At 47.0% G+C, this 16,823-nt stretch overlaps 1 protein-coding gene across 6 annotated transcripts in view; it reads right to left on the bottom strand.

The window, feature by feature from the left end:
- Window positions 1–16,823, bottom strand: part of SCAPER (S-phase cyclin A associated protein in the ER) — a 439,677-nt gene that overhangs the window by 404,895 nt on the left and 17,959 nt on the right. For all 6 annotated transcript variants that reach the window (XM_070054635.1, XM_051834595.2, XM_070054632.1 and 3 more), the window contains 2 exons: window positions 16,365–16,428; window positions 447–564 (listed from right to left, as the gene is read on the bottom strand). In XM_070054635.1, coding sequence (XP_069910736.1) covers window positions 447–564; window positions 16,365–16,370 — 124 coding nt within the window. In that variant the 5' untranslated portion in view covers window positions 16,371–16,428. The remainder of the gene's footprint in view (window positions 1–446; window positions 565–16,364; window positions 16,429–16,823) is intronic.

Consider the following 16,823-nt stretch of genomic DNA (forward strand, 5'->3'; position numbering starts at 1 on the left):
GTCTCTACTGTTGAGGAATAGGTGTTTTTTTGTTTTTTGGGTTTTTTTTTTGCAATCAATTTGTTGAATTCTTTACTGAGTATAGAGTTAATCATATGTGTATAAAGTTCACCGAAAATAGATTTTAGTAAAAAATAAGAATGGGAATAGGAGAGGTGGGTGAAATAGTGGATAAGAGGGTGGGTATGGTGGGAAAAATCACTGTATTCCTAAAGTTGTATATATGAAATGCATGAAGTTTGTATGCCTTAAATATAAGATTTCTGTGGAAAAAATAGACCATCTGTGTATAAAAGCAATATACAGTGTTTCGTATTTAATATACACTGATTCCCCCAAGAGTTCCAGAGGTCAAGGTTTCCGTCTGCCTCCTGCCCAGGACCACACGCACCCCCGCCATCTGCAACAGCCCTTGGCCGGGGAGACAGCTCTTCTTGCGTACCCACCGTCATCCTCTTTGCTCTCAAGGGGAACGCTCCAGGCAATCAGGTTTCTCGCGGTCCGGCCCTCCTCTGCAACTATCCTCCTGACTTTATCGTGACTGTTGGAGCGCTGGAATGAAGCCTACGTGTGGAAAACAGAACGCTTATTAGATTACCAAATATCAGACCTGTCAGCATACTGAAAATACTTGACAAATTAACTGCACTTCACATTTCCTCAGAAAACAGAGACTTAAAACTGACTTGCGACACAGTGGCTAAACAGGGGAGTGAAAGTAAATCACACGTTTTTTTAAGTCAAAAAGCACTGAATTGTGCAACCTTAAAAACAAATAAGTTCAAGAAGAAATATGACCCAAGCACGCCCTGTGGACCCCCATCAGCAGCTCCCTGCACAACAGGCCCAAGCCAGCACCTGGTGACCCCTCTTAAAGTCCATGGAAAAGCGGAATTAAAACATAAGCTTACTCTGGAGCCAACAATTTTTGAGAGGCACAAATAAATTTTTCATAAAACATATTTCCCGGCCGGCGCCGCGGCTCACTAGGCTAATCCTCCACCTTGTGGCGCCAGCACACCGGGTTCTAGTCCCGGTCGGGGCACCGGATTCTGTCCCGGTTGCCCCTCTTCCAGGCCAGCTCTCTGCTGTGGCCCGGAAAGCCAGTGGAGGATTGCCCAAGTGCTTGGGCCCTGCACCCCATGGGAGACCAGGAGAAGCACCTGGCTCCTGCCATCGGATCAGCGCGGTGCCAGCCGTGGCGGCCATTGGAGGGTGAACCAACGGCAAAGGAAGACCTTTCTCTCTGTCTCTCTCTCTCTCACTGTCCACTCTGCCTGTCAAAAAAAAAAAAAAAAAAAAAAAAACATATTTCCCATGAACTTTTGGAAGGCTCCTCCTATTGCCCTTCAAATCTGTCTACAGCATGAAACGTTTCAGAAAATCCTTTCTGTTCCCTGGGACAGTGCTAAAGCAAATACCCCCTTGGCAGTTACCTGTATACTTTCATCTGAAAGTTATCAGGATCTAAGTAATACTTCCTGTGACTGACATACTGCAGTTGCCTATCTCCAAACTCAAACTACTACAGACAACGTGAGATGGCTTGCCTGCTCCAGCCCCACCCACCTATGGGTTCAGTCCCACCAAAACCCCAGGCCAGCTGGAAGCCAGGTCCAGTGAAACATAGGAAACTGCTTCCCTAGTAACGAATGCTGTCAGAAGACTTTGTACCAACTGAGCACCCACGAGGAGAAAGGGGCCCTACAGCATCCACATGGCTGCAGGGATGCAGCTCCCTACCTAACCCTGTCTCCAACACCTTCTCCTGAAACAAGTCAGCGCTGGGGTCAGCCCAACTCTCGGTCCAATTCACGGGTGCCCTCACAGCTTCTTCTAGCTGGTGCCAGCTCAGACCCTCCGCACTCCTGAAACGCCCAGGCAGCATACATTTACTGGACAATTACCACATACAAAACATTGAGTAAGATTCTGAGGACAGCGTGAGTGAATATGAAATACTGTGCTTGTCCTCTGACAGCTAACAATCCCGATGAGTGAACCAAACGCCTAACAGCAAAACCTCATCCACAAATCAGCCAGTATGGCAGCCAGCAGTCAGAGATGCCCCTCCCCTTGAATCCGGCTCTGTGACTTGCATTTTGGCCAGTAAAGCAAGGAGGAAGGGGCCTTCTAACTTATGAGACTAGATCATAAAAAGGTTTGCAGTCTCTACCTAGTCTCTTTTGGAACCACCACCACTCAAATGCAGCCTTCAGGGCCAGTGCTATGGCCTAGTGAGCTACTCTGCCACCTCCAACACTGGCATCCCATATTGGAGAGCCAGTTCCAGTCCTGGACACTCCACTTCCAATCCACGTCTCGGCTAAATGCTGTGCCTAGAAACCAGCAGAGGATCACCCAAGTGCTGGGGCCTCTGCCACCCATGTGGGAGACCAGGAGGAAGTTCCTGGCTCCCAGCTTCAGCCGTTGCAGCCATTTGGGAAGTGAACCAGAGGATGGAAATTGTCACTCTCTCCTTCCTCTCTCTCTCTTTCTACTTTCAAATAAATAAATAAATAAAATCTTTAAAAGAAAACAAATGAGAAAATTGGCTTGTGGTTTAATGACTCTGTCCTCGATTTTAGATCCTGTGAATTTAAACTGCTTGTTAGATTCGTTTTCCCTAGACTTGAAAAAGTAAAATTCTAGGTGGCCATGCACATGAGACCTCCAACAGAAGCAGTTTCTGCAAGCTGGCACTGCATCCCCTTGGAGAAGCCACGCCTTGCTGGACACTGTCATGACTGCCCTTCTCACCAACACCCCCTTTTGAACATGAAGCAGCAGAGCGACCATCGCTCAGTCCCCCTAACAGATGTTAGGGTCCATTCTTGTTGAGGGGGGGAATGTGAGGAGTCAAATGGGTTAATAGGCTGTCAGGTGGTCCTGGTGGGATTTGAGGTGTAGAATGCTTTCTTCCTGCCAAAAGGCTATCTTTAGCAAGAATAAACTGAATGCCCTCCTTTCTCAGGAATTCAGAATAGCAAGGGAGCAGTGATCAGTTTATTGTGAAAACAAGTTACCTATCCCACCCTTCTGGATGGTTTTTATTATGGCATAGGACAAAGGACTGTCCCCACCTGGTAACTCAATGTCAATCTGATTGTCAAGTTTTTTAGTTTTTTCTTTCCAAATTGCACTTAGAAACTCCAGTGCCACGGAGCCCTTCGGGTTTTGCTTCTCTTGCAGTCCCCCTCCATACCACTCTGGCTGGAGATCTTGGACTCTAATAAATCTTGCTTTTAAACCTTTTTAAAAAAAAAAGAAAAGGAAAGAAAAATAAATAGCCCTCATGCAGAAGCCCAAACCACAAGGATAAACACACACAGAGGCAGCGTCCAGGGCCCAGGGTGCGGGCGAGCCACACTGCGTGCTCCCGCCCAGCTGAGCCCTGGTAGTGCAGCTTTTCCAGCACCCACCGACACCACCTTTCTAGGACCAGCCAGTCAACCCAGAGTGCGATGAGAGAACTGCACACACACACAAACCCATAGCACGCACGTCCGCATCTCTCTGTGTGCGGGAATCAAACACCAGGAGCGTACACTGATGCCTGGAATTTCAGTCCTGTTCTCTGTTTAAAATCCCCTCCTCCAACAGTTAACTCAGCTCTCATTAAGCTACAATGCACTCATATTTTATTTATCTGCTCAATTTTAATGTATATGAGGGTTCTTCAAAAAGCTCATGGAAAATGTGTATTATTAAAAAAAACGGCAAGGGCTGGTGCTGTGGCATAGTGGGTAAAGCTGCCACCTATAGTGCCAGTATCCCTTATGGGCACCAGGTCATGTCTCGGCTGTTCTACTTCCAATCCATCTCTCTGTTTAAGCCTGGGAAAGCAACAGAGGATGACCCAAGTGCTTGGGCCCCTGCACCTGTGTGGGAGACCTGGAAGAAGCTCCTGGCTCCTGGGTCCCGGCTCTGATCAGCCCAGCTCCTGCCACTGTGGCCATCTGGGATGTGAACAAGTGGATGAAAGTCTCTCTCTCTCTCTCTCTCTCTCTCTCTCTCTCTCTGCCTCTCCTTCTCTCTCTCTGCAATGCTTTCAAAAAAATAAATCATTAAAAAAAAAACAAAACTCTGCATGGATTTCAGTGTTTTAACCAAAATAAAATAAACAAGTCTCTATCCCCTGGAGCAAAGGCCAGTGAACGTTTTCTACCAAGAGATGGACAATAAATATATTTTGTCTTAGGCTGCATAAGCCCTATGTCCTCTGTGACAACAAGTCGACACTGTCATCATACGTGAAAGAGCCACGGACGATAAACAAACGAGGCTGCGTGGTGAAAAGCCAACTATGAGACACTTACTCCTATTTTGAAATAAACCCAAAATATGGAAAAATTACAAATCAGCACAAAGAATACCCAAAATACTGGCATATATTTTACTGAAACATTTGAACATAAAACACAGTAAATAGTTCAGTGTTTATGGGGCAGGCACCGTAGCACAGTGGGTTAAGCCCTGGCTTGCAACACCACATCCCTGGTTTGAGTCCTGGCTACTCTGCCTCTGATCCAGCTTCCTGCTAATGTGAGCCCTGGAGGAGCAGGTGGCGGCTCAAGCGGGTGAATCACATGGGAGACCCAGCTGGAGTTCCTGGCTCCTGGCTTTGACCTGCTCTGTCCTGGCTGCTGCGGGCATCTGGGGAGTAAAGCAATGGATGGAAGATCTCTAACTACCTCCTCTCTCTCCCTGCAGGTTTGTCTCTCAAAGAAATAAACAAACTTTTAAAAAAGTCTTTCCCATATACAACGATATTCTCCTATATAACTACATTATAATTATCAAAAGCAGGAAATTATTATTGCTAAGATTATCTAAATTATATCTGTTATTTAAAGTTTGCCAACCGCTCCACTAATGTCTTTCACAATATAAAGTTAACAAAAGATAGAAGCCCAATTCTTTCATAAGATCAACAAACCCCAAGATAAATACAAACAAAACAAAACCCAAGTGCATCATAGAAAAACTGAAGGGCCGGCACTGTGGCGTAGTGGGTTAAGCCTCTGCCCGCGGTGCCGGCACACCTTATGGGCGCTGGTACAAGTCCCCGCTGCTCCATTTCCGATCCAGCTCTCTGCTATGGCCTGGGGAAGCAGTGGAAGATGGCCCAAGTTCTTGGGCCCCTGCACCCACCAGAAGAAGCTCCTGGTTCCTGGCTTCAGATCAGCCCAGCTACAGCTGGCCATTTGGGGAGTGAAGCAGCAAATGGAAGACCTCTCTCTGTCTCTCCCTCTCTGTGTCTGTAACTCTGCCTTTCAAATAAATAAATTAAAAAAAAAAAAACACCTGATATCCTAAAACACAATGACAGCGACAGCTTTGCACTGTCCAGAGCGATAAAGGGTAATGTATAATAAACTCCAAGCAACACCAGCATATCACACAGGAGTAATGGTTAGAGCTTGGCTGCTTGGCTTCTGATCCTGCCCTGTGGGGAGCAACTCGGACTAGACTAAGTTACTGGAATTAAGACTTATTCTATGCATCTGCTCTCCCACAATATGGCGCTGGGAGAGGAGTAAAAACAACTTTTACACAGCTGCCTCCAGTTCAACCAGTAACCTGCAGGAGCTGATCCCGCTCCGGATTGGAGGAGAGCAGCGTACTCGGCGTGTGGATAGCAGAGTTGGGATTGGTGGAAGAGGACTATAAAGGAGGAGAGAGACAACATGCACCAGGAACATCTATCTGAAGGAACACCTGTGCAGCCCCCGAGAGAGCCGGCCGGCGGTGTGCCGCTCCCCCGCAGAAGTGGGGAATGTGGCCAGGGGGAACTGCCCTTCCACGGAGGTGGAAGGGACGGTAGCTAACCCAGGAAGAACCAGCAGCAAACCCGGGAAGGGCCGAGCAGACAAAAGAACAGCGCAGGGTCCTGTGTCGTTCCTCCGCAAAGAGGGGGAGCGACACTGCCCCCTCTCGTGTGCCTGGGAAAAGCAGCAGAAGACGGCCCAACTCCTTGGGCCCCTGCCACTCATGTGGGAAACCCAGAAGGAGTTCCTGGCTTTGGTTTGGCCCAGCACTGGCAACTGTTCCATTTGCAGAGCGAACCAGCGGATGGAAGGTTGATCAATCCATCAATTCTCTCTCTCTGTAACTACCTTTCAAATGAATAAATATTTTTTAAAAAGAGAAAAGGATGAGAAAATGGGGACAATGAATATAAATAATCTTTCAGTTTTGTCATAAAGAACAGACAGAAATGCACAGAGATTTCTTTAAGAAGGATGGCAGGCACATATTTCTATACCGATGAGAACGATCCAGAAAGAAATGATATTATCTTGAGAAGGAGGGAAGAAAACCCTGTGCGCTCAACCTGAGTGCAAGAGCTGGGTTTCAGCACGCAAATGAACAAACCACCCAACAACCCAGGCAGTGGGACAGCAACACAGCGCTTTCCCCCACTCCATTAACCCAAACTTCCTCTCCTTAACCTTTTTAAAAAAAAAAAAAAAAAAGATTTATTTTTATTTATTTGAAAAGTAAGTTAGAGAGGCAGAGGCAGAGAAACAGAGAGAGACAGAGTCTTCAATCTGCCCGTTCACTCCCAGATGGCCACAACGGCCGGAGCTGGGCCGATCTGAAGCCAGGAGCTTAGAGCTTCTTCCAGGTCCCCCACACGGGTGCAGGGGCCCAAGCACTCAGGCCATCTTCTACTGCCTTCCCAGGTGCACCAGCAGGGAGCTGGATCAGAAGTGGAGCACCCCAGACTTGAACCGGTACGGATAGGGGATGCTGGCACTGCCGGCGGCAGCTTTTCCCACTACGCCACAGTGTCAGGCCCCTCTCCTTAACTTTTGCCATCTTACATCTGGACCCACCTTCCTTCCCTCTGCTGAGCTCTCCCGGGCCCTCTGGTCTGCAGCCACCCTTCCAGCTCCATCCTGGGCCCCCAGCTTGCAGATTCTCAAGTCTTCTATTTTCTACTTATGCCCACACTTTATAATCAACATGGCACCATAAAAATCTTCTTCAGTTTACCCACATCTTCGCAGTGAGCATTACTCGGTTCTACCCCACACTGGCATCCATCACTTGGTTGCCTATGCACTTTTTAACAGGAGTATCACTGTTCCTTCCAAGCCAAATGAGCAAGGTTAAAAAGTAATGCTAGACCAGAAACCTTAAGAGCTAAGAATGTTTTCTTCTGTAAACATTTCAATTCTACTGGAAGCTTTACCGAGTTATTTTTTTTTTATATTTAGTATACATGCAGACAGACACACATTCAAAGAAGAAGACACCAGCTTAAGGCTTCATTTGTATTCCGAATTCTAAAACTTGATATGCAAAAGCACCATAACCCTTCATTTTTCTACATTTGACTGAAAGTCGTTTTCACTTTAAAGCACAGATGCCTTCTGTAATATATGTTGAATGGACTCCTTTCAGTAAAAGTCCATAAATTCTAATCACTTTTAATAATCCGATTCTTATAAAAATGTCAGCAGTAACTTAAATGCAATCGTTTTAAACATCTTAATGTACGTATCAGGATTTGAAATGCAATTAATGAGTCTGTGATACTTAATAACATTACAGATGTCTGTTTCCAACAGTATTTTTCCTAGCTTCTTGTCCCAGGAGACTGCAACAAAATGCGTGTCCAAAGTCACAGTGCCCCCTAGTGCTGCAGGAAGATTTCACAGAGGCTTGTTCACACAGTTCAAAGTGGGAATGTCAATCCTGAGTGAGGTTCTACGCTTACATCTCCCAGTATATAATCTGGGAAAGCAAGTGTACAGAATGTTCGCCAACGGTCTATATAATTCTGAGACTTGTTCCCAAACTAGGAAAAACCTTCCCTCTTAGATTAAAAAAAAAGAAAAGAAAGGCAGCATTTGGCCTAGCAATTAAAACACCCATTTCAAAGCAAATGAGGGGGCCAGCACTGTGGCATAGTGGGTAAAGCTGCTGCCTGCAATGCCGGCATCCCACATGGGCGCCAGTTCATGTCCCAGCTGCTCCACTTCTGATCCAGCGTTCTGCTATGGCCTGGGAAAGCAGTGGAGGATGGCCCACATGCTTGGGCCCCTGCACCCATATAGGAGACCAGGTAAAAGCTCCTGGCTCCTGGCTTCAGGCACAGCTCCAGCCATTGTAGCCATCTGGTGAGTGAACCAGAGGGAAGACCTCTCTCTTTCCACCTCCTCTGCCTCTCTGTAACTAATAAATAAATAAATGAAGAAATAAATATTTATTTATATTTAATATATATTTAATAATATTTATAAGATTTACTTTATAATATTTATATTATTGTATATTTATCATATATTATGATAATATAATAATATACTGATATATTATTTTATATATTTTATTATATATTCCATATTTATTATTATTATATAGTTCAATTCCTGCCTGGCTCCTGCCTCCAGCTTCCCGAGTCGGCAGTGCTGGCTCCTGTCGCTGTGCACCTGTCACTCACCTGGGAGACCTGGTCTGAGTCCCCAGTTCCCCATTACGGCCCCCTGCTGTAGTGAGCGTGACCTAGCATATGACCTCTCTCTCCCTCTCACGCTTTCCTTCTCTTTCCCTCTCCCCCACCCTATACGTCTGTGTATATTTGCCTCTCAAATTTCTTTACATAATTTTAACAACTTTTCTCATGACCATGAAGTGGTTTCATCACTGTTTACGCCTCCATAAAACTTTATACAAGTTCCTCAAAATCCATCCAGACCTCTAGCTGCCCATTAAATGAAATTCCCACTTCTTTTTAAATGTTCATTTTTTTCAGCTTTCTGAATACTTCAGTAACGAACACTTCTCTTCAATTCCCATCTGCTAGAGCCCTCATATTCTGGGTAGCGTGAAGACAAGATGACCAGTCAGCTGGGCCAGCGTCGTGGCTCACTAGGTTAATCCTCCACCTGCAGCGCCGGCATCCCATATGGGCACTGCGTTCTAGTCCCAGTTGCTCCTCTTCCTATCCAGCTCTCTGCTGTGGCCCCGGAAGGCAGTGGAGGATGGCCCAAGTGCTTGGGCCCCTGCACCCTCGTGGGAGACCAGGAGGAAGCACCTGGCTCCTGGCTTCTGATCGGCACAGCACGCCAGCCATAGAGGTCATTTGGGGGATGAACCAACAGAAGAAAGACTTCTCTCACTCTTTCTCTCTCTCTCTCACTGTCTAACTCTGCCTGTCAAAAAAAATATAAAAGAAAAAGAAAAAAGATGACCAGTCAGTGAACATTAGCACAGCCAAAGCTGCAGGCTGGTGGCAGCTGCATATACTTTAAAAAAATTATTCATTTATTTGAAAGGCAAATTTAGAGAGAAAGAGAGGGAGAAGGAGCAACAAAGAGAGAGCCTCTAATCACTGAGTCACTCCCCAGATGACTGCCACAACTGAGCTGATCCAAAGTTAGGAGCCAGGAGCTTATTCCAGGTCTCCCACGTGGGTGCAGGGCCCAAGCACTTGGGCCATCTTCAGCTGCTTTCGCAGGCACATCAGCAGGGAGCTGGATCGGAAGTGGAGCAGCCAGAACTCAAACCAACGCCCATACAGGATGCTGCCACTGGATGCAGCAGCTTAACCCACCGTGTCACAGTGCCAGCCCTGCAAACACTTTTAGTAGCTGAAATTCACCTGAGAAATCATATATAACAGGGGCTACTTCCGCAGTATCACAGGATAATGAGCTGGAATTCTTACTGATATTCCACACCCTGCTAAAGCCACAAATAAATTAAGGCTTTCTGAACCATGATGAAGGAAACAGTAACTTCTATCGTGTATAAGCTCCTCTCTTTGAGGGCTAGTGCTGTGGTACAGCGGGTAAAGCCACTGCCTGTGATGCCAGCTATCCCATATGGGCACCAGTTCAAATCCCAGCTGCTCCACTTCTGATCCAGCTCTCTGCTAATGCACCTGGGAAAGCAGCAGAGGATGGCCCAAGTGCTACCTTTAGAAGAGTTCAATGGGGCTGGCGCTGTGATGTAACAGGTAAAGCTGCAGCCTGAAGCACTTGCATCCCATGTGGGCACCGGTTTGAGTCCCAGTTGTTCAACTTCCAATCCAGCTCTCTGCTATAGCCTAGGAAAGCAGTGGAGGATGGCCCAAGTTCTTGGGCCCCTGCAACCACATGGGAGACCCAGAAGAAGCTCCTGGTTCCTGGCTTTGGATCCAGCAGATAGAAGATCTCTCTCTCCCTCTGCCTATTCCTCTATAACTCTGCCTTTAAATAAATAAATAAATCTTTTTATATAAAAAAAAAAAGTGACAATAAAGCTTTCAGCTGAATTTTTCCAAGAGAATAAACAACAATAAGCAGGGGCCGGCGCTGCGGCACAGCAGGTTAAAGCCCTGGCCTGAAGTGCCGGCATCCCATATGGGTGCCGATTCTAGTCCCGGCTGCTCTTCTTCCGATCCAGCTCTCTGCTATGGCCTGGGAGAGCAGTAGAAGATGGCCCAAGTGCTTGGGCCCTGCACTTGTGTGGGAGACCTGGAAGAAGCTCCTGGCTCCTGGCTTCAGATCGGTGCAGCTCTGGCCGATGCAGCCATCTGGCGAGTGAATCGGTGGATGGAAGACCTCTCTCTGTGTCTCTACTTCTCTCTGTAACTCTTTCAAATAAATAAATAAATCTTAAAAAAATAAATAAATAAATAACAATAAACAGTGGGATACCTATAAATTACTGCCAAGAAAATTATTGCAAATGTAGATCATTAACCTAGCAAAAATATACTTCAAAAAAGGAAGAGGAAATAAAAATTTTCACAAACAATGAACTTTTGAAAACGAGTTCCCAAATGGGCCCCTCTAACAGAAATACGAAAGGAAATGCTCTAGTTAGAAAGGATCCCAGAACAACCAGGAGCCAACACGAGAAAGGGTAAAAGAGAATACTATTTCATAAATACTAGCCTATGAAATTTCAAAGATATGAAAAACATAGTGTCTGACAATAGTACAATGGGCAATAAACAGAATTTCAGTATGGTGATAAGGCCTTCGCACTGCCCAGGAAGCATTAAAAATAAACATTTATAAAAGCCTCCAGTAAGTCAATAAGGAATTCTGTAATATGTAGGGTACTCATCAAAATATTAATAATGTATCAGTTGTTACTGGGCAGGAAAAGATCGAGTGAAAACATGAGAGCAAGTGCGACAGGCACTGTGGTGCAGCAGGCTGACCACTGCTTACAGCAGCCACGCCCCATGCCAGCGCGCCTGGTTCAAGTCGCAGCTACTCACCCCTTCCGAGCAGCACTCCTGCTAATGACCCTGGAAGGCGGCAGATGATAGCCCAACCACTTGGGGAGACCCAGACTGGAGTTCTTGGGGGCTGGCTTCAGCCTGGCCCAGCTCCGGCCATTGCAGCTATTTGGGGAGTGAACCAGCAGGTGGAATACTTCTCACTCTCTTTTCTACCCCACTTCCTCCCTCTACCCTTCAAATAAGTCTTTAAAATAATTTTTGAGTAATATATAAGAAAGTAATAAAGCAGAGAGAAAAATGATCAAAAATTGGATCAAATATGAAACAAGCACCAACATGATAGATTTACACATGAATTTAGCAACACTAACATTAAATATTAAGGATAAGATACAATGAAAAGAAAAAACTCAGATTAAATATCTAATTATATATTTGAAAGAGATATACCTCAAAAATAAAAGGGTAGGGCATAAGGATGCATCATACAAGTAATAACCAGCAGAATGGCAGACACACGAATATGCAACAACTGGACTTCAAAGCAAGACAGGGGTTGGTGTGTAGCACCGCAGGGTAAGCCACCGCCTGCAACGCCAGCTTCCCATATGAGCACTGGCTGGAGTCCCGACTGCTCCACCTCCATCCAGCTCCCTGCTAGTGCACTTGGGACAGCAACAGAAGATGGCCCAAGTGCCTGGACCCCCGCACATGGGAGACCCTGACGGAGTTCCAGGCTTCTGGCTTCAGCCTGGTCCAGCCCCAGCCATTGCACCCATTTGGGGAATGAACCAGTGGATGGAAGCTCGCTCTCGCTCTCTCTCGCTCTCCTCCTTCCTCTCTATAACTCTGCCTTTCAAACAAATTAAATCTTTAAAAACAAATACATAGGGGCCTGCCCTGAGGCGCAAGGGGCAGGCTGCCTCCTGTGATGCCAGCATCCCATTTGGGTGGGTACCCGTTTGAATCCCAGCTCTTCCATTTCTGATCCAGCTCCCTGCTAATGTGCCTGGTAAAACAGCAGAGGGAGGCCCAAGTCCTTGAGCCTCTGCACTCTTGTGGAGACCTGGAGGAAGCTCCTGGCTCCTGGCTTCAGCCTGACCCAGCACTGGCCATTGCAACCATTTGGGTAGTGACTAGCGGATGGAAGATTCTCTTTCTCTTTTTCAAATAAAAAAAATCTTAAAATAAATACATATGTACATAAAGCAAGAAATACTCTAGAGATTGAGGGCATTTTACTAAGAAAAATCAACCAGGACAACATGACAATCTTAAATACACATACACCGACTAGCATACAAGCAAACATTTGAAAAAGCACACCTCTTTGAAAAGCTGGAAGAACAGGTGCACAGAAGAATGAAGTATCAGTACTGGAGACTTGAACAACACAATGAACAAGCTCGACACCTGACATGAGAACCCAGCACCCAGCGTGGCAGAGCACAGAGAACACAGGGTTCCAGCTACTATCCATACTCAGGTCATAAAGCAAGTCTCACTGGCTTTCGAGGTAAAGAGAGCACACAACAGGTAGAAGCAGAATAACTCTCATGTGCTCAGCAACACATTTTTAAATAACCTGTGGATCCAAGAAAAAACCCAGGGTGGAAACTGTAAAACACTTCCGAATAGAAGGGACATGCCAATACCTACGAGATGCAGCTAACACCATGGCTGAAGAGCCACATACTCTTAAGTGACATGCTAGAGGCCAAAAATCAACAAAGTCTCCACTTCAGGAAGCTAGAGAAAGAGCAGGATGTTAAATCCACAGAAAGAAGGAAGGAAGGGCCAGCGGCATGTGGTGCCAGGAGCAAAGCCACCACCTGTGATGCCTAACCCCAGAGCACAGCACCAGAGGGCCAGCAGCTCCACTGCCCACCACCTGTGATGCCTAATCCCAGAGCACAGCACCAGAGGGCCAGCAGCTCCACTGACCACCACCTGTGATGCCTAATCCCAGAGCACAGCCAGTCGGAGGGCCAGCAGTTGGAAAAATTCCTTGAAAAACACAATTTCCCAAATCTTTGTATAAATGGAAGCAGAAAATCTGAATAGTTATTGAAGAAACTGAAGCCCAAAAAAGTCCAGGCCCAGATGGGTTTCACTATGAATTCTCCTTATCATTTAATTAAATTACATTTACTCCTTCCACCGAATCAAGTAGAAGAAATACATCCCAACTCATTTTTGAGGCCCACATAACTGTATCAGGACTCAGAAGCACACTGTAGGAAGATAAATTACAATTCAGTGTCTTCAAGAGTAAAGATAGGCCGGCGCCGTGGCTCACTAGGCTAATCCTCCGCCTAGCGGCGCCGGCACACCGGGTTCTAGTCCCGGTCGGGGCGCCGGATTCTGTCCCGGTTGCCCCTCTTCCAGGCCAGCCCTCTGCTGTGGCCAGGGAGTGCAGTGGAGGATGGCCCAGGTGCTTGGGCCCTGCACCCCATGGGGAGACCAGGAAAAGCACCTGGCTCCTGGCTCCTGCCATCGGATCAGCGCGGTGCGCCGGCCGCAGCGCGCCGGCCGCGGCGGCCATTGGAGGGTGAACCAACGGCAAAAGGAAGACCTTTCTCTCTGTCTCTCTCTCTCACTATCCACTCTGCCTGTCAAAAAAAAAAAAAAAAAAGAGTAAAGATATAAAAATCACAGTTACATGTGTATGTTACACACATACACGCATGTGCACATACACACTTGCTAACTGAATCCAGGTAAGACATGACAACCAACCTGAGTTTGCTTCAAGAATGCAAGGCTGGCTTAACATTTTCAAATTAATGAATGTAATTCATCATTTTAGCAGAATAAAGAGGAACAGCTTGGGTTCATCTCAGACGAAAAAGCAAGCGTGTGATTAGGTCAATGCCACCCATAACGAAGATTCTTAGTAAGCACCACAATATTGAAAGAGACAAAGATGTCTACCATCATCACTTCCACTGGACACTGGACTGAAGGGCCTGGGTATTAAGGTAAGAAAAACAAGGGAGGACAAGTACCAGATGAACCTGGTGCAGCCTGTTACAGGACAAAGCACAGAAACGCTCCAAGAATAACAGGGGCAGATCAAAAAGACACAAGCAGACGGTTGTTCGGTGTAGCACTGAAGACGTCCGTTGGGAAGCCCACTCCCTTATCTGAGTGCCTGGGTCCAAGACCTGGCTCTGCTCTCAATTCCAGTTTCCTACTAACGCACACCCCAAGAGACAGCAGCTAACGGCTGGAGTAGCTGGGCCCTGCCACCATGTGGAGACCTGCGTTGGGTTCCAGGCTCCTCGCTTGGGCCCCCAGCTCCAGGCTGCTACAAGCCCCTTCTGTGTATGTGTGTCTATTTCTCTCTCTCTCTCTCTCTCTCTCTCTCTCTCTCTCTCTGTGGAAACAAGGGCGGGAGGGAGACAGAGATCAACAGTAAACGCCACGCAGCTACAGAATGGAATCGAGAGCTTTTTGCTGTAAGAGACATTGCTACATGAAAAAATGCGTTCCATCAGTTCAAGGAAGAGAAACAGATAGATGCTTCTTACTGAAAATAATAAATCAAAAATTAATAAAAGCAATTGAACCTAATACCCATTGGGATTGTTACTATCAAAAAAAATGAAAACTATGGGGCAGGCATGTGTCACAGCAGGTTAAGCCACCACTTACGACACCCACATCCCATACGGGAGTGATAGCTGGAGTTCCTGTTCGTTTGCTTCTGATCCAGCTCCCTGCTAATGCACCTGGGAGGCAAGGACTTGAGTCTCTGCCACCCACATGGGAGACACCAGTGGAGTTCCTAGCTCCTGGCTTCAGCCTGGCCCACCTCCAGCAGCTGTGGCACTTGGAAAGTGAACCAGTGGATGGAAGATATCTCTCACTCTGCCTCTATATATATAACTCTTCAAAAATAAATAAATAAAACTAAAAACCAGAAAATAGGTGGCAGTGTTGTAGCACAGCAGGTAAAGCAGGTAAAGCTGCCATCTGCCACACCAGTATCCATACCGGCGCTAGTTCATGTCCTAGCTACTCAACTTCCGATCCAGCTCCCTGCTAATGCACCTGGGAAAGTAGCAGAAATGGCCCAAGTGCTTGGACCCCTGCCACCCACAGGGGACATTCTGATGGAGCTTCTGGCTCCTGGCTTAGCCCCTCCCCAGCTTGGCCCAGCCCAGCCCTGGCCTTTGCAGACATTTGGGGAATGAACCAGAAGATAGAAGATCTCTCTCTCTCTGTCTTTCTCCCTCCCTCTCTCTCTCTATCTATATCTCTATGTGTCTCTCTCTGTAACTCTGCCTCTCAAATTAATAATTTAAAACAAAAACAAAAACAAAATAAAAATACTAGTAAGGAGTGGATAAACTGCAACCCCTGGGCACCACTGTAAAATGGTACAACCGCTGTGGGCAAAGCTTCTCAATGCTATTCCTCAGAAAATTAAAACAGGGACCGGTGCTGTGGCACAGTGGGCTAAGCCTCTGCTTGCAGCACCAGCATCCTATATGGGTGCTGGTTAGAGTCCCGGCTGCTTCTCTTCCTATCCAGCTCTCTGCTGATGGCCTGGGAAGGCAGTGGAAAATGGCCCAAGTCCTTGGCTTCTGGCTCCTTCACATCAGCTCAGCTCCGGCTGTTGCAGCCATTTGGGGAGTAACCAGCGGATAGAAGACCTCTCTCTCTCTCTCTCTCTCTGCCTTTCAGATAAATAAATAAATCTTGAAAGAAAGGAAGGAAGGAAGGAGTGAAGCGTGGGGCACAGACACCTGTTTGCCTGCACCATCAGATTCAGGAACCAGCCCGGCCCACCTTGCACCCTGGCCCCGGGGAGAGCAGGGCTCCTCTAGGAGCAGGCTGCCCTGGGCAGGAAGCACTCAGCTCCTGGCACCGGCTGCTGCGGATGTTTTTACTAGGAAGTCATCCAAGGAGCTGCTTCCATCTGCACTCCTGCCTCAGGCCCACGAGTGGCAGGGGCAGGCCTGGGCTTGGGGGGGTGGGGGGGCGACAGCTGCCAGACTCCAGGGCTGAGTGGGACTCGCACAGCTGTTCACTTTCTTACCGAGCTTTGCAGCAGCGCACTCCACGGGGCCTGTGAAAGCAGTGTTACACTGGAAAAGCGAACAGAAGACAGGAAGGAAGAGACAGGCTTAGAGCAGGATTAGCCCTCAGGCGGCCTGACACTTACCATCATTCTCCCGTTCTCTTCTCTGCGAGAGTCATTTACCACGTAAACCCACGGGGTGCAACTCCTACAAGAAAAAGCACACACTGCTAGTGACCACACGATCAGAAAATCACACTGATGCATAAAAAACACACAAGTCTCATCCCTGTAAGCTTCTTATTAGACAACAGGGATACGACACAGCAGGCTTTAAATACTCCAGACTGAACAACACCTCAAAACTCTCCCAAAGCTAAATATAAAGTGGGAGAGAAATTATGTCAGCTACATTAGTAATATACTAAAGGGAATGACAACCTGGAGGGTTCAGCTTTGGTTTAAAGATTTATTTATTCACTTATTTACTTATTTGAAAGGCAGAGTTACAGAGAGGGAGATCGATCTTCCATCCAGTGGTGTACATCACAATAACCAGGGCTGGGCCAGACCGAACCCAGCAGCCAGGTGCTCCTTCCAGGT

The sequence above is a fragment of the Oryctolagus cuniculus genome, chromosome 12 (assembly GCF_964237555.1).
Source record: "Oryctolagus cuniculus chromosome 12, mOryCun1.1, whole genome shotgun sequence".
Classification (NCBI taxonomy): Eukaryota; Metazoa; Chordata; class Mammalia; order Lagomorpha; family Leporidae; genus Oryctolagus; species Oryctolagus cuniculus.